This window comes from Atheta coriaria, unplaced genomic scaffold (genome assembly GCF_025399875.1).
Source record: "Atheta coriaria isolate IRGN ID8LTWV9N9 unplaced genomic scaffold, Caltech_Dcor_3.1 hic_scaffold_7_pilon, whole genome shotgun sequence".
Lineage (NCBI taxonomy): Eukaryota > Metazoa > Arthropoda > Insecta > Coleoptera > Staphylinidae > Dalotia > Dalotia coriaria.
The window spans coordinates 7,158,046-7,182,818 of NW_027045449.1; the positions used below are offsets into that span (position 1 = coordinate 7,158,046).

The following is a 24,773-nucleotide window of genomic DNA, read 5'->3' on the forward strand; positions in this document are numbered from 1 at the left end:
TTAATTTTTAGATGTAAATTGGGTTGCCTAGGTTAAATTCTCATTTCCGTAATATATTCAGGCAAACACATTTTTCTTCTTTATGTAATAAGAAATACATCACTTTTGGGACGCTTCTACTTTCAGATTTAATTAGCACTGCGAGTAGTGGCCGAAGAAGCAATGCTCAGAGTAACTTTAGCGAAAGGCGAGCTCGCCATGACTCCATATTGGGAATAATTGCAAACGAACGAGCTTCCGTCGCATCTGGCAGTTTGGCCAGCGGTACGCTTATCATTCCGGAAAATGGCGAAAACACTAAGCTTACACCGCAACAGTTAGGCGTAATGGGTAAGTTGTTAATTTTGTCGCTATATTGTGTATGCTGTACTCGAGTACCATAAATTTTTGTGTACATTAAGTTGCCTATATCATACAGGTTTCTATTATTAAACCATATTGATGACTAACTGTGTATCGGCTCGTTGGTCTAGGGGTATGATTTTCGCTTAGGGTGCGAGAGGTCCCGGGTTCAAATCCCGGACGAGCCCGCGTTCTTTTTTCGTTTTAATTTTTTACCTTACACGCGTTTATGAACATCTTTTCCCAAAAATATCGATATTTAAGTTTTAATATCTTGCAATGATTTTCTCTTTGAGGTATGTGACATAAAAGTTCATAGCTTGGTTTCGAAATAAAAATCATTAGCACTTCCAATTGATTGAAACAGAGAATTAGCGTAGGTGTGAAAACGAGTTTGGAAGATTTAACGCTTCATGAACTTGCTTCATTGGGAGAGTCACAGTGAGGTCAGACGGGCGTTTTATTATTCAACTGTAATATTACTTAATCTTATTTGGTGATAAATCATAATTTAAAAGTCGCCTCCTTTTAATCTATTTATGGAGATAATACCTAACTATCAAAAGGGCAATCCTTCATTAGGACGACTATTTTTCGTTCCTAAGTGGAATTTGTTATTAGAATCATTATAATTGTTAAAATGATTTATGACAGCTCTTGATATAGATAATTTATTAAAGTGTTGTTAGTGATAAGCTTAATTCATTTTGAATTATAGAATTCATGAAATAATGAATTATGTTTTATTGATTTGGAATAGAAAGTATGATAACAAAACTTTAAAAATGTACGAAGATGTTATATTCAGGAAGCATTTTAAATGTAAACTTTCGTCACCAAAAAATTTCTATTTGGTACACAACGCCGTGTAGAGTTACACACTTACTGACCGAATACACGTAGTCGCTTTTATAATAAACTAGCGACCTGCCCCGGCTTCGCACGGAAGTAAAAAACCGCATCAAAATCCGTTGCGTAGTTTCAAATATTTAAGCGAACAAAGGGACCGGAAAAAAAAGCGACTTTACTTTATACTATGTAGTGATACAAGTCGTGATTAAATTAAATTTCTATGTGGGCGCTGCCACATCTTCGTATTTGACATCATCGTATTATGCGTGGGTTATACGACCGGCATTTTGGATTTGTCTACTGTCGTTTATTTTTTTATTAGTTGCAATTATTGAGAATTATTTGTCTGACTTTTCTTGATAATCATCGTGATGATTTGCTGTATTCAGCAACGGCTTAACGAAGGCACCGATTGACAAACTTGTTAACGATACTCTAACGAAACAACTTTGGATAAAGGACGCGGAGAGCTGATTTGGAGTAAATTGAACGGATTAAATTGCTGTGTTAATCGCGGCGGCATCAGGGTCTCTAATAAGTAAATTACGAAAGGTGCTATGCAAATGTGTTTTCCGACACCATTTTAATTGACGCATTGCTTTAATTACGCGCTGATTTAATTAAACTTGCTTTTCTTCTTCGCATAAAAGAGTTTATTAAAGTTGGTTATGAATCAAAAAGGAATATTTTATGTATTGACGCTATTTTTGTTTAAAGCTTATTTATCAACGATGGCAAAGATAAACGAAACAAAATCAACAACGGAATAATAGTTTTGATTTGAAATTATTCCTTGATTGAATCAATAGGAAAATGTGTTTGTGCCTCCCGGGTTGATGTGCGCTGAGGTGCGCGCACGGCAATGTTCTAGAAACGTATTCGTAGGAAACTCGCACATTGCGTTCGTTCCCATTCTATATTTTCCAACGTATCGATCGTTGCACATCGGCGCGCCACGCCGCGACGTAGTAGTGAAAATCTAAGGACAGCCAGAGACGCATCGCATTCGCTTCCTTGTCAAGTGCGAAAAGGATGGAAAGCGCCGCGCTTGATGTTGAGGCTCTCAAGGGCGTCGCTTTCCGCTTTTCCTTAACGCTGCCAACTGGCCTCTCTTTTCGTTTAGATCCGCATTATATACTTTCATGTTCTTGTTCGCTTTGACGACGGAAAGTTGTAACTTGTATGTGGAAACTGCTGAAGCTTTTCAGCAGACTAGCGACCTGCGTGTCGCCTGGTCTTGAATACCTTATTTCGGCGGCGCCGAAATGTCTATGTTATGATTATGTATATGTACTCAGAGTCAGGTGAAATTACTCCAGGTATATTAATTAAAAGTTAAGTTTTTTAGTTAAATTAATTTTCTTTTGCGGACTGAGGAGTTGGAAAATTTCTATTTTAAACTATTGACTTTACCTGGAGGAACGTGAACGATGTTCGTGTCTATTTTAAGGTTATTGGGGCACCTACATCTTGACTGAAATGCAATTAATAGGATTTGCTGACGCTGTCAAAAATTAAATTAAATTCTTTATTTAAAGAATTGTTATATTGAATTTAATATATTAGAAAGCGATTTAGGCAAGCCATGTGTCATTTTGTCCTGTAATCAGACGTAGGTACACACAAATGACGTACAAATTGTGGGGGTGACTTCCAGGATTAACTCTCAATGACTACGTGAGACATGTAACCTTTAAGTAGGCCCCCAGCTGAAGAAGAAGAGAAGGACACACTGATAGAGTATTCTTCGTTTGCCTGTACGTTCTGACTCATATTTCTTTGCTGCGGGTTCCTTGTGGACCCTCAGAGGGTTGCTCAAGGATACTCGGGAGGCCCTGCCAGACTAGGGTGAATTGTGGTATTAGCTATTAGATCGGTTTAAGGATTGCAATAAGTGCGGATTCCCCATCAGTCTTTTTTAGCCTCTAAATTCTAACATGTAGACAGGTATATTGCTGTTGCTATTGATATTGCTAATTTAGTAATCTAGTAATTAATAATTGCATAAATGATGCAAAAGATGCAAAGTTTCTAATTTCCGGCGATTCTAATTTTGATAAATCCCAATAGTGTTGGTACATAGGTCAGCTGCATATACCCATACTCATATTCATATTGAAATCATTCTGGCAGGCAGGCGAGTGAACCATAATGTTCATCATTCATGAATCAAGCCGCAACACGCTCCAGCTATATTTAGAAAACAAAGCACGCATCGCGACGAAAACGCCGCACTTCATAACACGCAACCATAATGGTGAAATGGTCGTATTAGTGTTGTTGGGATAGTACGACCAGAACAAGTTTCGCCATAACATAATGTATTGTTGCAGCAAATGAGCATAAAAATATGTGAGGCGATGGAGGCACTTTCGCGAATCAAGCGCGCGGCGTGATTAAAACCGCTGAGATGTGAAAATTGTGAACTTGCACGATCGAAAACAATAGCTAATTGTTTCCATACGCTTTACATGTTGTTTTTTTACCGTAACTTTTCTTTTTAATGCAATTGCACTTGAGACAAGCCATTTTCGAACTGTCTAGTTTATTGCAAGCTGTTTGTAACCCTTGTATGACAAAACTTCGGGCAATGAAATGAAATCTCCGATCATAGTCTCGACGGCGATGTAACTGTAATTGCTTCGACGTCCTGTTCGGCTACCAACACATTGATTAAGCCATCAATTTTGCCAATAAACCCAATGAACAGCCCGATTAAAGTACCTGACATAAAACTTGATGATTTATTTCCTTCGAGTCCATAATTGCTTTTGATTTTATATAGCTGGTTAAATTCCCATTGAAAAAAACCGCTTTATTATATTATCTCACCTAATACACAAAATAATCTACCTGAAAAAGGTACATGGAAATCAAAGCAAATCGCAGATATATTTGGAAGTAGGTTTAATTGAAATTATCTATGATACAATTACATACATTAAAATGTACAGTAAAATAATTATATATAGCACTTTGCATAGTTTGTTGCTTTCGCTTTGCGCCTAAATCAATAAACAATTCAATTGAATATTCAAAACGACAATCAATGAAGAATTCCGTTATATAATATCCATAGCATATTTTTAAATAAATCGTAAAGCGGTTAACAATAGACAATTTATTCTTAAAATACACGAAATTAGGCTTTCTATTTTTTTTTTTCATTTCATCAAGATGTATTTTTAGCACATTTTATTTGCGCAAAGATAGACTATTCGTTTTTAGGATCCTTGACGATCAACACTGAAATTCATTTGGCTTTAAATTGTTTCTATGCTGTCTGTTTACGACAATGAGATAATAAATATTTTCATTGGTTATTTTTATGTTTTCTGATGGTTACACGTCTATTTAATGTGTTGGCGCTGGAACTATAGCTATGGCCACATAGTCGTTATATAATCGCTCAGCGAGTGTATTGGTGGAGATGTTGGTTAGTGTGACATTTATTTTGAATTTTAACAATGTGGTTTTTATTCTTTTAACGTCGATAAATTTTTGAAAATTTATATAACAACGATTATGCAGGAATTACACGTGTATTATAATAGTGCTTTACGTGTCTTTTAGTACACAAGTTGGCTAATCATTTAAGATCTTTCAAACTTTAGCTAGGATCCTTCGTGGTACGATGTAGAAGAGATTTTCAATAATTATGATGGACATTTTGTTCTGTCTTCTAGAATATTATTATATTTTATATTCTCATCTGCTCTAGTTTACAGTAATATTTATAAATAATTTGATTTACTTGGAATCGTTCCCCACGTTTTCTATTCCACCATCACATTTCATAGTTTCTCATTGACAATTAAAAATGTCTAGTTAATTTTGAAATAGAAGTTTGTACTTTGATCTTGTTCCAACATAAAATAGTTTCTCCTTTTGTGCTTCCTCATCGTCCTGCAGCCTACCTTTACGACTTCCAAGTTTACACAAATTGCAAAAATATATCATATATTTCACACAATCATTATCTCAATATCAATAGCAATATAGCGATCTCTTCTTATTTTAATTTCATTATTTAAATCCATGTTTCCTTTTTTTAGGTTAGGTATTTGATGTCATGCTTGAATCTGTTTAGGGTTATAAGGACTCTAAGATGTCTACAGTTTCATTGGACGTACTTTGCTTCTCTGTTTCTTTTTCATCGTTTGCGTTTACATGCTTAGCATTCTTACTTTTATCATCTGTTTATTACTTAGGTTATCAATTATCACCGAGCTCCTTTCTTTATAATTGTTACTTTTAATAAGTAGTGAAATTTAATGAAAATAGGAGCACTGTCCCCTTTCTAACGTAAATATATTTAATTTACGTGTTTATTGTAAATCATACTAATAATATTAAATACTACAAACATACATCAACATTGTACATGAATTTAGATAATTGTATGTAGAATCGTGTGAGAAAATCATATGCGGCAATAATAAAATATATTCAGTCACTCTCCCAACATTCTACACGATTTAGCAACAATCAGTCCGATCAATCAACGCACGCTTTTTCATATTTACATACAGTCTACTTGTATTTACAAATTTTGTATTCATTAAGCTATAGTCTTGCATTGACAATCATTACAATCATTGAAGAAGGCAAAAGAAGTGCATTATTATAAATTATATTCGTAGATTATATTAGATTCGAAAAATATTTGGAATGATTCTTTTAAAAATATTACAGCAGGCAAGTAAAACAATTCTTTTCTTTTTTGCTTGTCTTGTTACCTAGCAGCTACTACACTGGTAATAAACTAAAGATAATATTGTACTATCTGGACTAACACAAGTATATAAAAAACAACAACAAATAATAATAAAAATCATATCTGAAAAAGAGAAATTCCTAAAATCATAATCATACACAATTTTGGACAAAAAATATCTAAATAATTAATTAATATATAATATGTATCTATGTACACTGTTCATATTCGGGTTGTAATATCACACTCGTACTTTTCCATTATTTTAATCTGTTATAACGTAGTTGTAACTATTGTGATCTTCTATTTGAAATTTGAAAGGAAGTTTATCTTTTTGATTGAATTTTAACTTCTTTAAGGAAATTTAGTCCAATAAATTAGATATTGATATCAATCGAAGCCCACAGTTTAGCCGAAGCATCGTAGAGAGGCGTTTCAAACATTGGCCGCTTTTGAAAACCTTGCGTTAATTCATAATTCATATTTTCGACATTTTTTCGTGGGATCATTTACGTTAGAATCGTGAATAGTAGCGCAGCGATGAATAATGCGCTACCGGAAGCGACTTGGGATGCTGAACCAGCAGCAGTGGACTCCCTCGCTACGACATCCTGTTTGTTCTTCAATGATGAAGCTTCGCCATCTTGCATCATACTGCTGTTCTCATGTTTATCTGGCTCAGCATCCATAGAACCCTTTTTAATCTTGCGTTCGCCGCTGCTCTCAATATCATCGGTTTCTGGTGATGTGATCGGAGTAATATCTTCAGTTGTGGTGCGTCGTGTGGTTGTTGTTGAAGTAGTCGTGGTTGTAGTAGTTGTAGTGGTGGTAGTAGTCGGAACAAAACTATTGTTATGCAAGAAGTACACCGGGCCAAGTTCCTGGTGCACGTTACGCATGTTGACTTCAAACCTATTATCTTTGATCAATCTGTCGCGGGTTTCGTTATCCTCGTAGAATGCGGTAACGGTGGCGACATATCCTTCGTCAGCTTCGGTAAATTCGCCTCGTAGTGTGACATTCACAGCTGTTCCCGGTGCGAGATACGCTACAATCGGATACACTTCCATCTTTACAACGGGTTCCTTCATGCCCCAGTTGCCTTCGTAGGTCTTTTGGTTTTGGCTATGCACCATGAAGGGCAGCCCGTTCAACATACCGTGTCCATGTCCCCAATATACACTGTATGTATAGTTGAAGCTGATGACAGTTTCAACACGTGCGGTGTCTCCTTCTTCATTCTCATTCTTTAAAATGGTCTGACCTAGAATGGCTGCCTTCTTGGTGATACGCCTCCTGAATTGATCCAATTTGATTTTGCTCAGTTCATAACGAATTGGTTCGGTTTCAACTAATATCTCTCCATCTTCGAATTCCAACTCTTTATTGTTTTCGTTTATGACGAAGTACATGCCGTTTTTACGGTTTGGATCGACTTTGCCAAGGTAGTGCGAGAATGTGCTCTTATCTTCCGGTTGGCTGACTCGACGGCCCACAAAGTTGCGGTACGGTTCGTCGCCGCCGGTGATGGTGCCGGGCGGATGAAGACTGTACTGATCTTTGCGCACCCAACTGAGGCGAGCGCTGTCTTCTATGTTCACCAGAATCTCGTAACGTTCCACTTCGTGTACGCTGCCGTGCAGCGAGACGATGCACTTGCGCTCACTGTGACGCACCTGACCTGCCACCCAAATACCATTCTGCTTCGCGCGGCACACGTAGATGGGATGCATGGAATCATTGTTGGCATTATTGGTATCAGATCCGTCTTCTGTAAATACAAATATCAAACATACAAGCATGCACCATCGTGGTTTATCGATGACATAGAATTAGAATTATTTTCACTACCGCAAAATATACACATTGCACAAACCTTGTAGATTCTGATAAGCGCCAACTACCGCATGTTCGAAATTGTTGGAATTTTTCGTCGCTGATACCCATGTGAGCGCTGTGGATGTGAGGAGTTGTTGGAAGTTTTCAGACAGCCGGTAAACGGAACTGTCGCTGTGCACATTATGCGTCCACAGGCATAGCAACGCAAAAATCAATAGCAATCGCTTCATCTGGAACAATTAAAATGTCTGTGTTAGAATTCACCGAAAGCAAAGATCACAAAGACCGCGTTTCACATGTTAAACGTTGATGGTTTATTTTATCACCACATTGTTTCAGTTTACCATGTCGCATTGTTTAAACAATCGTACGTTCAGGCATTTACCCATGAGCGGGAAGATTGTTTGTCGTCTGAAGAAATACAAACAATTACACACGAAGTACTTGCAATATAAAAAGATAAGCATTAGAGTTGAAAGGCAATGCGTTATCTACTTTGGAAATTTTTGTCACGCCAAGGTAAATTAAACAATGATGCATTTCCTGTAAACATTTACTATTGTATCATATCTTTCTTATTCTTAGTTACATCAAGCCATAAAGATAAATAAAGACGATTAGGATATAATTATTTTAATATAAAAATGATGCAGTCTTCACCGCGAGTACTAACATCCGGCAGCGGTGGCTAAACTATCGTAATGCGCAAGGGATTCTGATGATTTCACACAATTAATGATCGCTGCATTAAACCAAGTGTATTATTACTACATATCTCTAAAAGCACAGATACTGTTATTTCGCGCATCTGGAAGTTATAAATCTTAGACGGTTAATTAGCAATAAATCCAGTCGATTTGTACTCGAACTATAAACGGACACATAATGCAGGTAAAATGAACACATGTAATCGTACTTTTAATTGCTCCTGATCATGTGAATAATAATGATAAAAACCTTCGGTTGTAAGTTTTATCGTACAACAATGTTGAATAAATATAACGTTCCAGTGAACACGAAAATATTCCCAGGGTATATTCTAAAATCAATAATATTTGTCTGGCTGCCCTTGGAATGCTGGAACACCGCCTCCCATCCCACACCAATATGCATGACATTGTACACGCGCATTGTAGCGCATATAGTTTTAACCGATGCAGCAACCTTTTACGTGTTTCAACAAGTTTTCTCTCCGATCCATCCATTGATCTGCCAGCAAATTAATTCTGGTTGTAGGCATTCATCAGTACACGAATGGAACAACAGCGAAAACGTACAGTATATATTTGCTCGTATCAGATGTGCATAAATGCATTGATTTATTTGTGCAATGTCAGCTTGAGCTGATGCGGAAAGCTCAAGTTTACAAAATCATAAGCGCACACCGCATCATCCAATCCGTAGACGTATAATTATAAGCTTTAAATGTTAATGGAAATGCCATAGCCATAACATCTAGAAACGATGAACTTGCCTAGTGCAATGATTGTGCATTTTGTATGTACAGATATTTCCTTGTGAACGTTGAAATGTTCATTGTGCAAATAATACTGCTACAACTCTAACTGTAACTAAAGAATAAAACATATAGGAAATACTAGCAAAAGAAATGTATAAGTGTAATTTAAAAAGATACGATTTATAGGCACGATAACAAGGCACTAATATTAATCAACCAAATGTTGATCACATTATTCATTTCTTGGAATGAAACACACCTTCCTCTAAAAACAAGTCAATTTCCGGCCGAGAAGCCGTTGCAAATCAACTGTTACATATAAAATCTCGCTCCGGATGTGGATGTGGTGATTTTAAGACACTGTGAATAATTTAAAATAATAGAGCTACACAACGAAAAAGATTTCCATCTCTTGACATTCAATGGGAATGTATAGCAAGGACGCGGATATATTTTTAACAATATCATTAATCATGTATAAGGCTGAATACATAAAATTTACTATTAGTAAAATTAAAGTTTACGTCGGTGTAATTATAACTTGTTAATTTTTAATTAGACAAAATAATTTACTCCAAGGCCTCATGAACGGCATGTGCTAAAATTTATTTTTATGCCTTCACGGGTTGTTTCTGCATTTGATGATTAAAGAGACAACTATTCACTTATTTAGGAATGACATAATTGGCGAATGAGTGTCTACATCAGGGTATTACTCGTAAAATGAAAATAGCCGCAGTACATAATTAAGTATTTAGTCATTTAAAAGTGCTCGGTTTTTGTGTTATAACAGGTTCAGTTCTCTTCGCAATTAGCACGCGAATATTTCATCAAGAGTGTTGCTTGTGGTAATATATAATTATAAGATGATTGTGTTTTACTTTAAACAAATTAATGTTTTGTTTTCAATGAGTATATAATTAATTTAATGCTTTAGGCAATAGATGTAATAAAATTAAAGTAATAAAACGAAATAAGGTAATTTGCATAATTAACTAGTAGTTAACCAGTATCAATTTTTTGTGATATACTTAAATAAATTCCTGTAACCCAAAATATATTAATAGATGGCAATCTTTTTATAAGCCCACGAACGAAAAAGATGTTGTCGGGCGTGGGTGTGATGAACAAGCAATTGACAAGTGTTTTCAATAACACTTGCTAATCCCACGTGTACTCGGTATGCTGATTTAAGATTCACTTGAGGCTTAATAGGAATATATGAATATGAGTTTCTTGGCATTGACATTTCGTTTTCTGTTTTCTATTTGTACTTCAATCAGGGCACGCTCTTCTTAATTAATCCACGCGTATTACTCATTGTAGTACACACGATCGCAAACAACTGCACATAAATATTCCAATAAGCATTATTTGATTATACGACTTAGGTAATGTGCTCGTAATAATGGTTCAATTTACCTTGTTCTCGAAGCCATTGAGTAATTTATTTGTGGCGCCGCATGACAACGACATTCGGATTTACATAAACAATTGCAGGTACACGCGGCGCGGGCAATGTAAATCCAATTGAACATGAAAGTCCTCACCGATCGCAAGGAATCTATTGAATGTAAAACGTTTTGCAATATTTTAACCTGTTTACACATTGCGCTTGTACTGAAACTGGTACATGACAGAATGTGATATGGCTATAAATATTGATAAGTGGAAATGCAGAAAAATGCTGTTGCATTGGTGTAATTGTTGCGCAGAATGCGCACGATTGGAAACTTTAAAATGTCAGCTGGTTTTCACATCAAGGTACTTTAATGAGATTTGTTGCCTGTGTGAAAGGCTACCGCTACTAACATGTTGAATGTTTCTAATGACGAATTTATTCAGTGTTTCTTTACTTTAACCATCGCTTAATATAATGCATAGGTCAGTGATCTTTATCAATAAATTTGCAATTGCTTAGAGCTAACAGACGCAAGCTGTGAGTATGTTTAATGCCAACAAGGGACAATATCCCTCTTATCGTTTCGTCTTAGGGCTTGCTTGTTGTACATATCAAGGTTTATTTATCTTTCACGTACAATGCTTCTGCTATGATCTCATCCGAGTCTTGTAGATTTTATTTTCTAAATTCATATATGAAAAAATGTTTGTTCCGCCTGTAATGTAAATACTCGATTAAATAAAATGGCAAGCATCAAAGCCAGTACAAAAAATCATTTAAGATATGTACGAGTATTTGCAAATATTAAATTTCGACGTCAGATTTACCCGTTATTTTTTTATAAAATATATAAAGCTTTTGGTTTGAATTCGGTTCGTACCGGTTTTATATTAATTTGAATGTTTCAACGATTTATTATCGAGGTCTAAAAAAAAAAAAAAGAAATTGATCCTCTATTTGGACAGTCGATGAATTCAAATTAATTTCGAGATCAAATCAAATATTACGAGCCGGTGTTATTTTTTGTAGTTTCTGACATTTAATTTTTTTTAGTTGGAGTTAAAGCGCGGAGTGAATCATTACAAGTCAATGACGTGTAAAGTTTATCTTTATACATGAGCAATCCAGTGGTTCCAACTTCCTCGCCTTCTTCGTCCGATTCTAAAGTTAATGAATATTTATGTGCATGTGCGACCGTGCCCTATTCTTCTGCTTCACGTAAACTTTCAACATTTCAACAGTTCAACTGCTGCTTAACCTTATACGATGCACAGACTACAAAAATGCACAACTATTCAAATCAACAACAAATCACTTTTATCCTTTTTCATACTTCAAAACTAGTCAAATTATTTCCAATGCATAAATAACACTTAACAACACTCGGAAAATTGATTTTAAAACTAGCTTCATACAAATTTATTCATATGAGTAATGTAACTGGAGCAAAGCGGTACTAATCTAGATAAACAAAATAGTCTTATGTAATTCCACATGTCTAAGTGCAAACAAACCGAAATTTAGTTTCGCTATCTCTCATAAATATTAATTTATCCACAAGGAATTCAACAGTTGTTTATTTATATCGAAAGGTGAAGTTTTAAAACAATGTTTTCGTTCGCTTTATCAAGCTATTGTTCATTCTCTACGCGTTAATGAAGAAGGAAATATCCAATATGCATTTCAATTTACACTCAGCCAATTTATATTTTGCTGCTGCAATTCAATTCCAACTTTCAGAAATAAAAGGCTTCCTATTTCCAATATTGAACTGTTCCACGTTTTATGTGCCATTCATCCACTCATTTGTCGCTTGCGCATTTTCCTTCTGACGCACAACAGCCGTTTTAATCGATTATCGCGGCAACGTTATCATTTTCCGACCTTAAATTTCATCTCTAAACGTGCAGTATTCAATAGTCCATGTTTGTAAGTGTAGGTATATCTTAAATTGAATTCGATTCAATAAAAGCCCTTCATGTTTCAATTTATATTCAATCGAAACTTTTTAGTTGTCATTCAATTTTTGTTTGGATTTACAAGGGATCTGCACCATTATGAAAATGAGTGGTTTATATTGTCATGAATAAAATTGCTATTAATATTATGGTGCTTGTTACAATCCATTGTTCTCTAGGTCTACCCTTGGTTTAAATTGTGGGGGATTGTCGATTGATATCAATTAAATCAGTAGGGGGTTTCCTACCACCTTTTTACACAGTTTTTTTTAAGTATAGAATTTGATAAAATGACTTCTATGGTATTTAATATGATGGATCTTATTGTCAATAACAACAAACCATTAGCAATAAGTAGGAGCAGATTGATACAAGGGTAAAATAGATGCAAGTGCATTTCCACCCCTGCAACCCGCACACAACCGACACGGTCTATTCGTAGGGTAACCACTACTATTTTTGTTCGATTGTTCGTGGTAGGAGGGTGGCGCTTGCTCCATTCATTCATACACGCATTTGTGCATCGCCACATCTCCGATTTTCTCGTCTCGATTAACCCGCGCTCACACCTCACACCCACCAGCTAGACCGACTTGAATGCAAAGGTAGCTGTGTGCGTTCTGCGTCAAATGCTGTTTTCGAGGGCGATTTCGCCGACGGCCGGTGCGACGTATCCATGACAACACCCTTGCAACGTGCCGACATTGCAACCCAGCTGGTACTACACGCTACATGCGTGGGCGGGTGTCTGCCTGTACTCCAAGTCGGATACGCTCTCTCGGCGCGGGTGGTATTGTTGCCGGTTTTTAGGGCCGCAATCTTATTTCTTCCGTATTATTTTCCATCTTGTTTTTCTTGCCGAGATTAAATTGTACGCGTTGATTTCAATTTGTACAAGGACAGGAAATTTGATTCATCAATCTATAATTATTTTAGCTTGTACCCATGAATCACATATTTTCATTTCGAAAATTCATGCAACATTAACATTTCCTTATCGTCGTTTGTTTTGTTCTAGGTGAGTCAACTTCTTTCTCGTTAACTCTGCTGCATCAGCGGCTAAGTAAAGCATAATCATCATTATCATTTATCTTGGCGCCGTAAGTATATTAATATCCAAACAAAAACGCATTTATTAGGCGGGAGTCATTGTGACATTAAACAATTGCCACATTAGAAGTGCGCACTCTTAATTTCAGCAATTTAGTAATTATAAAACGACCAAAAGTTAATATACAATCATATTTCATCTACTGTCAAGTGTACCAAATTATAAATATTAGCATTGTTCGTAAAACAATAGTAGATAATTATTTATAGGCACAGTAAACATTTTCAAATAGGTGAATGTAGACAATAGTCACCTATACACAAATATTTCTGTTGTGTTTTTGTATTTATCTAAAGATAAAAAGAAAATGTTGAAATTAGGTTAAACGTTAAACTAGTCATTAGAGGCAGACAATTTCTTAGTAATTACAAGAACGCAAACTTTAATCATTATATACAAGGAAGTTTAGTTATCAGAGAAGTTCAGTTATTAATTAATTGGCTAAAGATTAATTATACATGACAAGTTGGAAGGTTGGTTGGAGGGCGGTACTCAAACGTTCGAATTTTTAGATTCACTAAAGCTCGCTGGGTGCAATCAACTTACGTTGATTTTTTGACAAAGATGAAGCAAACTTAAATTTATATCTTCATATTCCACTGATGTTTGACAGAGATCATCAACTCCAACTTAAATGTACCCGTTGCGGTTTACAATCATAGTCACGACTTACATTCTATTTTAATAGGTTTGCAAGAACATCGTAATTCAACCGTGTTTTCTTATCTTCTTTATTCGTATATGGGTTACTTGCTTAAAATGTAATATACAACAAAAGATTAAAAGATTCCAAGAGACATTAACATTTAATTTTTATTCCACCGGACTGAGAAACAGATTAATCTAGATACGTGGGACAAATGATAAGTAACGGAGTAATTAATGTTCGTGACAATGTTTACAATGACCACGTTTGAATTATTATTCATCGTTGGTGAACGTTTCTTAAGTCAGACACGTACCGTATTCCGAAATGTTTTTTTTTTTTGTTTAAATATCTACGTGAGATATCTTCATTATTCGTCTTGCAATTTAGGTGAACTGATGGATATGCACAGTTATGAGCAACATCCACTGAGTCATCAACGGTATTATGATTGAGCAAACACGAAGAATTAAAAAAAAAAACTGATGTTCAGTTAAAATTTAGGAGAACCGCTGCGCTTGCTTATTTATAATTTAATATGTTGGTGGTTTATTACGCGTGCCGAATAAAGCCAATTACACTGAGTAAGCGAGTAATTGTGAGTCTAAACACGTTAATCAATTACCTTTCCGGTTTTTGTGACGGTTTCTTTCTATTACTTTCATGCTCCTAGCAATGCCACGCTGAAATTTAATTAATTTCAATATTTTAAGTGTGTATTTGGAGAAATTTGTACTTGCGTCAGCTTTGACGAAGCAATTGAAGAGTACTGCGATGTCAATCTACAGTAATTCATCTGATCTGATCTGACATACATACATTGCCGACATGCCGACGATTTCATTAAGCAGTGAAGATATGAGCGCACAGTGAGTGACGTATGAAAATTAGTCTCGATATTAAACGATATTGCGTATATAATTTGCGCGCCGCTGCGTTCTGTACTACACTACTACATGCGTTTACAGCGGAAACTAATTAGGTCGCGATGATCAAGTGATACTGAAAGACAAACTTCGCATCTGTCATTTCAACGACGAGCATTTGCTTTTATCAAATGTTAATACTGCCTTAATTTCAACGCCTGCTGTATTAATTATTATTAAAATGGTACGCATTAGGGTGTTCCTATAATTGTAATTTTAATGAATAATAATTCAGATTATTCTGATTAAAACAGATAACAAATCACAGTTGCATGTTTTAGACAACAAAAGCAAATGTGCACACATTTAATATGTTTGTTTATTCGAATGTTATGCCTAAGTTGTTGTAAGCTGAGTGGAATTCAAGCGCGTAGAAAAGGGTCAATCAGTTCCATCGGGAGGTCAAGTGGCTAAATAAACACTTTTTAATTTATCGACCTTTAAATGGTTCACGAGTGAATTTGTGGAAGTGTGCTCATTTTTGAAATCACATCACATGAGTCAATAATAACAATATTTGCATGAGTCTGCGGCGAAATGAGTGCACACGTTCTGAAAGCATGTATTACACAAATAATCGTATTTATAAATTTACAGACAAACCCGAAAAAGCTGAATCCATGTGGCGAACCGATCAAAATGACAAAGGTTTGATTTTGGGTGAAAACGATTTTGCAGCGTTTTACATTGACATAGTTTTTTTTGTTCTGCCTCACCATCGCCATCATTTGCTTGCGCGGTTTTTTTAAACTTAAATTAGCATGCAATGTACCTGTTTCGACTGAGTACATCTACATAATTAATGGAAATTTATGCACCAAGTTTAGAATGATAACAGTACGTACGCTGGTACTGTCATTTTTATTGAGGAAAAAACTAGTACCAACTGCTGTGAGGCGGCCTTGATGTAGTTTACGTAATAAATCTCATGACGCAAACTTTAATTTGATGGATTGAGAGGCACAAAGAAACAAAAGCTCATTTAAAAATATTGATGCATTGTATTGTTTTTTATTGCATTCGATACTTCATCAAATTTTTAAATTAGGTACATATGGCAGAGTAATATCAACAAATAATCAATTACAATTGCGGTAATAAATTTAATATACTTATTAGGTGTTGGCTTATACGTGCATTTTATTAACATACCACACATATATTTGAATGTTTATAGAAGCGAGCATGCGTTGAATATATACATGTCTGGCGTAACGACGATTAATTAATAAAAGGAGCGTGTAAGCGATGTAGTTGCAATGGCCGCGACATTCGACGTCATTGTGATTGCATCTGCAAATGGCAACAGACTATCTCGAATAAGGAAGCCCCAACATATGACCAAAGTGGCGCTGGCATAACTTATCGCCTGATTGTGTTTGTCTGGTGTGGAACCGTTTATGCAATGTCGATCCATTTATTCAATTTCTCATTTTTTATATTTATTTATCGCAATTTAAAACGGAAGGGTTTACATAAGTTATGACATTGAACAATTAAAACTTAATGTATTTCAAATTTATTGATGACGGTGCGCCAAATATTGTGTTCGTAATAAATCTAAATAATTCCAACCGGTTCACATGCAACATTAATTATATCCAGGTATTAGCGCATAACTCGCTTTCCTGTATTTATTGAGGCTAACACGGTTTTTAAACGATCCGGTTTCAAAAGGACTCGTTTGTATTTTATGTGTGATGAACTATTGTCATAAATGAGAGGCGCTCGTGTCTAACTCGCATTAGTTTCATTTAGATCGGTGCCGACCTAGTTTCAAAATGTTATGTTTATCAACTGCAACATTCTCAACGTCACACTATATAGGTATTATGCACTAAAAAAGTTCACAATTGATTCCTTTCACAAACATAAAAAGTTGATACACTTTTCAAGAGTCATATAGACAACAAAACTTAATCAAGTGAAGACAAAAGAGAATGTATGATTTATAGCTGCGTTATTTGAGTCTTAAATAAAAGCAGGAAGAAAGTTTTTTTACTTAATACATTTTTAAACCTACTTGGTTTCAATCCTGTGTTTTAATGAAAAACTTTGCAGCCTTGAGCTTGATGTTGCAGTTAAAGCTGAAAGGGTGTGCCTCACATGAGATTTGTTTTATAAATGCTCGAGTCCTTTTTCGTCTAAAAATGTCACTCTCATTTTAGAGTTGCTTCTCTGAGGTTACCAATAACAATGTTACTAGCATGCAAAACATGGGGATGCTGTGGGTGCCACGTAAATGACGGAACCCTAAAGGGTTAACCGCAACCTTTTGAAGTCCCTAGCCTGTCTCTTCGAATTGGAACGCTAAATAAAACAACCTCGCTACGCCCGCAGCGGGTCAAGGACGTGTCGTAACATAAACGCGCGCAGAATACGTTCGACTTAATCATTTTATTTATTCCCCTTCGGAATCGCACCACGATGCTCTTTTTTATATTCTTGTCCTTTGCATAGATATTCATATACATACATCTTTAGTAAATTAAGTTGTCCTCACGTTCGTTTATAGGCGGGAAAATTCTATATTTGATTTTTTTATTATCTTTTTCTCTCGTTTCATATTAATGAAATCATAAAAGTAATGAAATTTTGTGTTGTTTAGTCTCTACTTGACAGGCGTAGGTCCATGACGTGCGTATATAATGCATAATTATTCATTTAACTTAACCATGGACGAAGAATATGAAACGAAATAAAACATGTGCCTTGCGATTGAACACACCAAGAGTTATGTACGGGAACAAGTATAGCTAATATGAGATGAAGCAGCTTTGATGACGTTTGAAAAGGGAAAGAGCATGACTAGTATTAAAGCTTTTCAATCATCCGTAAATTGCACGTATGTCTACTATGAGCAAGTTGAGGCACAATATAACAAATCGTGTACGCAACATTGTAGACAAAGTTCCAAAATCTAAAAATTCACTATGCAGTAAACAAACGCATATTAACTCCGGCTTCCGTTATAATGGCCATTGTCGCTATAATTTGTGGTTTAATCATGGTTCCATTACACGGATAGAGCCTACAACACGCATTATGAACGAGCAAAGGGAATTAGCAAGCTGATGCAGATGAACATTCATTGCATGTTTCCATAGTCCAAAGTACTGCAGAGTTTCGAACCAAATTAACCACCATGACTGCTGATGCTCAAAATTTATTGCTGGGGTTTGGAAATAAAAGCAATATTATTTTTCTTTAGATAATAGGATTTGTTACAATAATTTATTATAGATGTAAAATTATTTTAAAGTAAGATGTGCAAAGCGCTACACATGCAATTTTGTTGGGATTGAATTTTCCTGGTTTTATGTTTACGCATCCTATTTGTTAAAAAGCGCGCAAATAAGAACTGCCCTTTTCTCCTCCTCTCATTCCTCGACAAGCAGATCCAGGTGGAGGATAACCTTAACCTTAGCACACCGGGTGCACGGCGAACATTTCTAGGTTCCATTCTCCTGGAACTTTTTACGTTTATACTGCTATGTGTATGCTACGGTACATTTCTATAGTTTGCCACAGCTGGCACCTTGAACCTTGCGGCACTTTCGGTGCGACATTGAACGCGTGTCAGCTCCTTGCGCGCTTTATAGGTCGTATTCTTTATTGATCCCCAGGAGCAAAACTTTTGCCGTGCTTCTATTTTGGATCTATTAGTGTTGGAATCTTTTTGGTCAAAGTGTACGTTAACCGAAGGTGCTGTATGTGCAGCCCCTCTTGAGGGCTGGTACTCAGCACTTCTGAACCGCTCATTTTTCAGCTATTATATGAAAGAGCCAGCTGGCTCGCTCTGTGGACCCAGAGTCCCAGACAATTGGTCGTCTACTGCATAATGTTGCAAGCAATATGTCTCTATTGCCAAAAAGCGGATACGGGTGGACAGATGCACTTATTGTGCAGGCTTCTATAAAATCGACCTCTACATACATACTTCAGGAATTAGTCCACAGTATTATTTTATACAAAGTTTGTATGTTGTCTGGTTTATTTTATATAGGTACGAATATTAAAAAAGTTCAAGTCCACGCTACACCGAAGTTCATTAATACCACATAACCTAGAATTTATTATAATCTCATTTATATTTAGCATTAATGTCCCACCGAAGCGGGTTATAATTTTGAATTTACGAGGAAAATGAATATTTTACAATCGTGATTTTCATGCTTCATGCGCCCGAGTTGTGGTCGCTTTTTTGTGTTGTTGCTCATTTATTTTTTCTTCCTTCTTTTGCTCTCCGCATGGCTACTTATGCAGACATTGAAAGTGTAACGGAGTGTGGATAATTTTACGACGAAAAACATCAAATGTCAAAACAGAATATTAACATTGATATTTTTTTGGTAAAAAGGTCTTACACTTCTTATTATTATATTTAATAATGTATTATTGGAGTGTAATCTTTGCTTTCCTCCGGTTAGTGAATAATGACGAAATTATAAGATAGTTAATCATTTGAGCGGGTTGTCGTCATTATTATCCTTCGACAGACATTAGTCGAACGCGGCGCCGTTTTAAATCGGTTTTATTTGCATACGCAACGACGGAAAACCATAGTTTGCGTACGCACGCAATGAGCGCACGTATATGCATTAATGGCTGTCGCAAACGTCCGTCGTATTTTATAGTTCTGCTGACCATATACAAATGGCCATAGTGGTGGTTATCGAGTACTCTCGCACTTTATATAGTCCACGTCTCTGCAAGAGGCAAGACGCCGGGGCTATGTAAATTATTGCTTGTTTATGTAACGTAATATCATTTCCAATTCAATTTAGTCTGCTCTTATTTCTCGTGAATGTTGCCGGGCGAGTTGTCATCTCGACAGCGTCGTAAATGCGTTCCCTGCGTTCAGTCTTATTAGCGATTGATGAAGTACTACCTACTTTCATTGAATTATCCAGCTAGATCACGTTTGACCACAGCCAACAAAGAATATAAATCAGTGCAATTGTGTATCCAGTGAACACACTCCTTCACAACAAGGAGAAATAATATAAAACTAATAAAAATTCAGTCTTTTTTATGCTCGTCTCGTTGGAGTTTTTGGACTTTGAACAAAAGATTAACACTTAAATTCGAATGAAATTTGAGAGAGCAAGCAGCTCTTTAAGGTCTCACATGAACTGGTACCGTTACTTTTAACTACACGTAATATAACAAGTTTATGAATGCATCGGTACAAAAGTACAATTCGCCTACAATTTAAACATTCAAACGGGATATGTTTAGGTTTAATTTTTAAAATATAGTTACATAATTAGTTTCATCTGCGGGGGAATATAAACGTTAAGGAATTTGTCGGCTTTCCGTAGCTCTGTCATTACCTTTTTTCCGATCGAAAGGCAAATCAATAAATCATTGATTGCCTCTACGCGCACGAACGTAAATTACATCGACCTTGTTATAGACGTCGTTATCTATCGCACATAATTTTCAGAGCCTTTGATGCTGGTAAAAGTAAGACTTGGAAATCAATGCGAAAATCTCAATAAACGTAGCTCGCAATATTATCAAATACATTGAAAACATTATATGTACAACTATAACTGTATCAATTATTATCCCAACTCGACGGGTATGGAATCGCGATTATGAAGTTTTCATTGCGGACGGCAATTTAAAATGCATAATTTAGCCGCCTTTAGAATTACAGCTAAATCAAACCAGTAAAATGTTTGCTGATTAAATGGATGTAAAAAATATGCAAACTTGCTAGGTATTAGAAGGCCATTCGATTCAGTAAATCAAAAATAATTACTTATGATTATATATTTAGGTTATTACTACTTAATATTTAGAGGCTAACTTATGTTGTAGTCTTTTGACATTTGCCTTTATGATCATCATAAAAAGTATATAAATTTAAATACCGTTTTTCTTCGTTCGTTTGGTTTTTGTACAAACATGTCTGTACAAATATTGTCATGTATATGAACCTCTGACTTTAAGATTACCATAAAAGCATAAAATGAAACTAATACGAATAATGTTTACGAAAACCATTTGTCGAATATACGAATTCTAAACAAACAACAGATGAAAAGAGGTCCAGGACGTACATAGAAATATTTCCAAGCAATTATAAATTTAATTACGAACTTTAACTTCATCAGCGCCATTAACTTAATGATAATTATCATAAATTTGCAGCAGCACTGATATGCTTCACTGGGATCACAAACGAACTTAAGCTAGCAATGACTACTGATCCTCGTAAAGCCGTGTACTTGACTCATCTTTCTTGCGTTTTGTGTTTTCTTCTTATTGGTTGTTGCTACACCTGATCTACGATGTACTGCACTACGACTACCAACGACTATATGTAATAAATTCATGTTTGCGTCTGAAACCTTTATATGTCGGCGCTTGAAATACGCGATCGAGCGTGTGGTGTGGATATATTCCGGTCCATCGGGCAACTTAATTAAGTCATTCGATAGTTAGTAATTCAGCCGTATTCGCAAGGTGTCCCATGTGCGAACGTGTAAACACTATAAAAACATGAATGTCGATAGTGTGAATTGTAAACACTTCATTCAGATCAATGAATAAACCATTTTGCAACATTTATCATCGTTTTCTAACAAATTGAGTACACTTAATAGAATAAAGAAAACGTCGCTTTAAATTTGCATCATTAAGCGCGGCACGTCATGTTTTAATTTGATCTTCTTCCTAATCAGGTGTGTACAACTGTATGAACAATTATCTTCTTAAGGAATGCACCTTACGATGATAATCGCCGCAAAAAAGTAAATTATTTCATTACGACCGCCGTATTATGCTAATGCGGAAAGGTGATCGGTGGTATTTTAATGGCGTCGTTATAATAAATTATAATGCATCAATGTTGGAGAGATATCGGTAAAATGGTAGTTATTTAATCGCTAAAGTGGCATCTTAATCGTCGTAACGGTGCTTTGTCTTTCTCATTGCTGATATCTCTTTGCTCTGATGATTTTGTAGCATTACAAGACAAATCAGTGTGTCGCCTTGATGTAATTGCAAATCGATACATTTTATATGTTCGCGATAAAACTAATCGCAATTCCTGCTTCCCAGGGTAAACGAAATAATTTTATTTCAAATTCGCGTGTTTATGTACGTCAATAAAACTAAACTTGAACTAGGCACAGGAGCAGATGAATGCCTTTGTGTTGAGTATTCACAATATGCGTTGATTCAATGTCAATGCCGCCTCCGCGCACGCGATCTTGATGCGGACGATGATGAAATCGATGCAGGCCTAAATCTATAATGCTAATAATAGCATGCTGTTTAGGTATTGCAAGAATAACTGCATCTATCTACAAATCGAAAATGCTTCGCTTTAATTGGAATTGTTAACAGAACATTTATTTTCTGTGAAACCAGGAGTACCATATCTTGCAAGTGCAGTTTATGTGAATTGCATAATAAAAACAAATACAAATTTGATTAAAAAAAACTTATATAATTTTAGTTTGCTATGACAAAATAGGCCTAGGGTACATTTCTAATGAAGGTATATGAAGTAGCGCCATCAGTACCAGCCCCCCTAAAACTGTGCTTTCTTCAGTGAGCATAAATTATTCATGCGACTCAAAGAGGCAGTAATCAATACAGTTGTGTAGGTAGAGTTGCAGCCACAAAACCACACGCATACACGATGTTATAATCAGAAATGATTGTGTTTGTACTGATCTGACTATAACCGTTTTGTTATGGTTTTTGCAAGATGTGCGACCTGGCTAATTTGCAATTTAACCAACAATATCAATCAGTCATGGACTTTAAACATGCAGTGCACTCGCGTTATTTATGCAACTCGAGCACCGGTGCTCACGTTCAGACAACATACTCGTACTGCATACTTATCTGCGCACACGAAAACCATTAATTTCATTTAATTTAACCGCGTGCGCGGCACTCATTTGGAACCAAATTAATTAAAACATATCGCACTATAAAATCACGAGGCGGCTTGTTAGGATTTGCATTTCCTTAATTATTTTCATTGCATTTCTGGTATATTTAAATTAACTCTAAATCCATCACTACCTTGGTAAATAATGTATTTTTTAAAACAGATTGAGCACAAAGTTACCAACGATCATCTGTTTGGTTGTTGATGCATTTAGATCGCTGGAAAGTTACGGTTAGATCATCCAAGTTGAATTTAATGTACCACAAGATGATGGTAGAAAGAAATCTCTGCTCGCTGATGACCATGGCAGCGGAAGAAGTTAATAAACTCTTGGTTTTCGTTCAGGTTCCAGCTCTTGCGGTGCCGAGTGCTCGTAAACTTGACAATGACATCAAATATCAAGGAATATGTTGATGCCGGTTCTTTCTAAACGATATAGATACCTTTTTTGTAGGAGTTTTATAGATTTATGCCAGTATTTTAGTTTTAAGTGTGGTGTGATAATATTGTATCAGAAATAGCGAATACATATCATTAATTTCGAAAATGACCGCCGACCTTGATGTTTGTGTGTGGAGTTTATATGTTACCATGCCGGCATGTACAGTAAAACATTTCCATGATATAATCCTGCATTTCCATGTCGAAGTTTGTCAAAGTAATGGAATTCATTGGCTTTTATTGTTAATCGATATTACACAGAGAACTTACGCAAATAAAATTCGGATAAAGGAATACATTTAGTATAATATTTCGCCTTTTTTCTTGATGAATAACATATAAAGGTTCGTATTGATATAATAGACACATGTTTTAATCATAAATCAACATATATTTTAGGCAAATTTTAAATCAAATAAAAGCCTACCTTTTGAATTTATTAGTATTAAGGTAATCCGTTTAATAATAATCCAAAGAAATATGTGCGCACTGATTTAAATCACACTCAGCACACAAGGCCCGGAAATTTTTGGCGCCTTTTTTTATGGCGACCGTTTGAAAATCACGGGGATCACCTTTGAAAGACTTGTCTTTTGAAATCAATTAAACAACGGCACACTGTTGTACTGAAGAATCGTCGATGACGACACACGCAACAGACGCAATCTCGAGTGTGATGAATCTTATTTTTTGATGACTGCGCTGGACGCGCTCTACGTTCGGCAACGGTTACGACACAACAAGCAACTCCGCGCGGCGCCGAACGAGGAATGATCCGGTTTGGCCTTTGCGTTCCGCGATGGTGCGACCGCCGCGCCACCGCTACCGGTGTCGGAAATCGCATGGGACCGATGCTCATGGATTAGCAACGGCGGCCGGCTTGGTCGGTGGTTACCATTAGGAAGGACTGTATGAGTGGCAGACATCTTCGTGAAGATTCGCTTTGACGAATTTGTCAAACCAATATAATTTGTAATCAAGCTATCACTTATGTGCTCGTATATATCCTGTAACAAAAGTGCACGTGGGGACCAATAAAAGTACTGAACTTCCGGTTTGGAATCAAAACTGGAACACACAGATTCATAAGATGTTTTATGTGAACTGAATACCATATTATCAGTTCTTCAGCCATCACAAAAAATGTCACACGAGTCGTAGG

At 35.9% G+C, this 24,773-nt stretch overlaps 2 protein-coding genes, 1 long non-coding RNA gene and 1 other non-coding gene across 6 annotated transcripts in view; 3 read left to right on the forward strand and 1 right to left on the reverse strand.

Annotated features, from left to right (window-relative positions):
- Miga (mitoguardin) overlaps nucleotides 1–24,773 on the forward strand; it is a 28,029-nt gene that overhangs the window by 1,022 nt on the left and 2,234 nt on the right. Inside the window, exons 3-4 of one of the 2 annotated variants that reach the window (XM_065307433.1) lie at nucleotides 127–330; nucleotides 15,850–15,900. In XM_065307433.1, the coding sequence (XP_065163505.1) occupies nucleotides 127–330; nucleotides 15,850–15,900 (255 nt within the window). The remainder of the gene's footprint in view (nucleotides 1–126; nucleotides 331–15,849; nucleotides 15,901–24,773) is intronic. The other variant, XM_065307434.1, reaches the window with a different exon arrangement.
- On the forward strand, nucleotides 459–530 carry TRNAP-AGG (transfer RNA proline (anticodon AGG)). The gene has a single exon. It is a non-coding gene; the product is annotated as a tRNA-Pro (tRNA).
- Nucleotides 4,087–24,590, reverse strand: uzip (beta-pore-forming protein unzipped). Its single transcript, XM_065307437.1, has 3 exons — nucleotides 24,039–24,590; nucleotides 7,788–7,980; nucleotides 4,087–7,682 (listed from the first exon to the last, which is right to left on the reverse strand). Exons 2-3 carry the CDS (start codon nucleotides 7,978–7,980, stop codon nucleotides 6,421–6,423), a joined length of 1,455 nt encoding a protein of 484 aa, XP_065163509.1. The 5' UTR covers nucleotides 24,039–24,590; the 3' UTR covers nucleotides 4,087–6,420.
- On the forward strand, nucleotides 7,976–9,743 carry LOC135795680 (uncharacterized). 2 transcript variants are annotated; one of them, XR_010549116.1, is made up of 3 exons: nucleotides 7,976–8,269; nucleotides 8,336–8,641; nucleotides 8,761–9,743. It is a non-coding gene; the product is annotated as an uncharacterized lncRNA (long non-coding RNA). The 2 variants fall into 2 exon arrangements; XR_010549115.1 differs by having other exon boundaries at nucleotides 8,336–9,743.

Bases quoted from the DNA above. Each gene is read 5' to 3' on its own strand.
- uzip (XM_065307437.1), bottom strand. From the start codon at position 7,980: ATGAAGCGATTGCTATTGATTTTTGCGTTGCTATGCCTGTGGACGCAT. The intron at 7,683-7,787 runs GTTTGTGCAATG...TTGTATTTACAG, and splicing joins CGCTTATCAGAATCTACAAG to AAGACGGATCTGATACCAAT.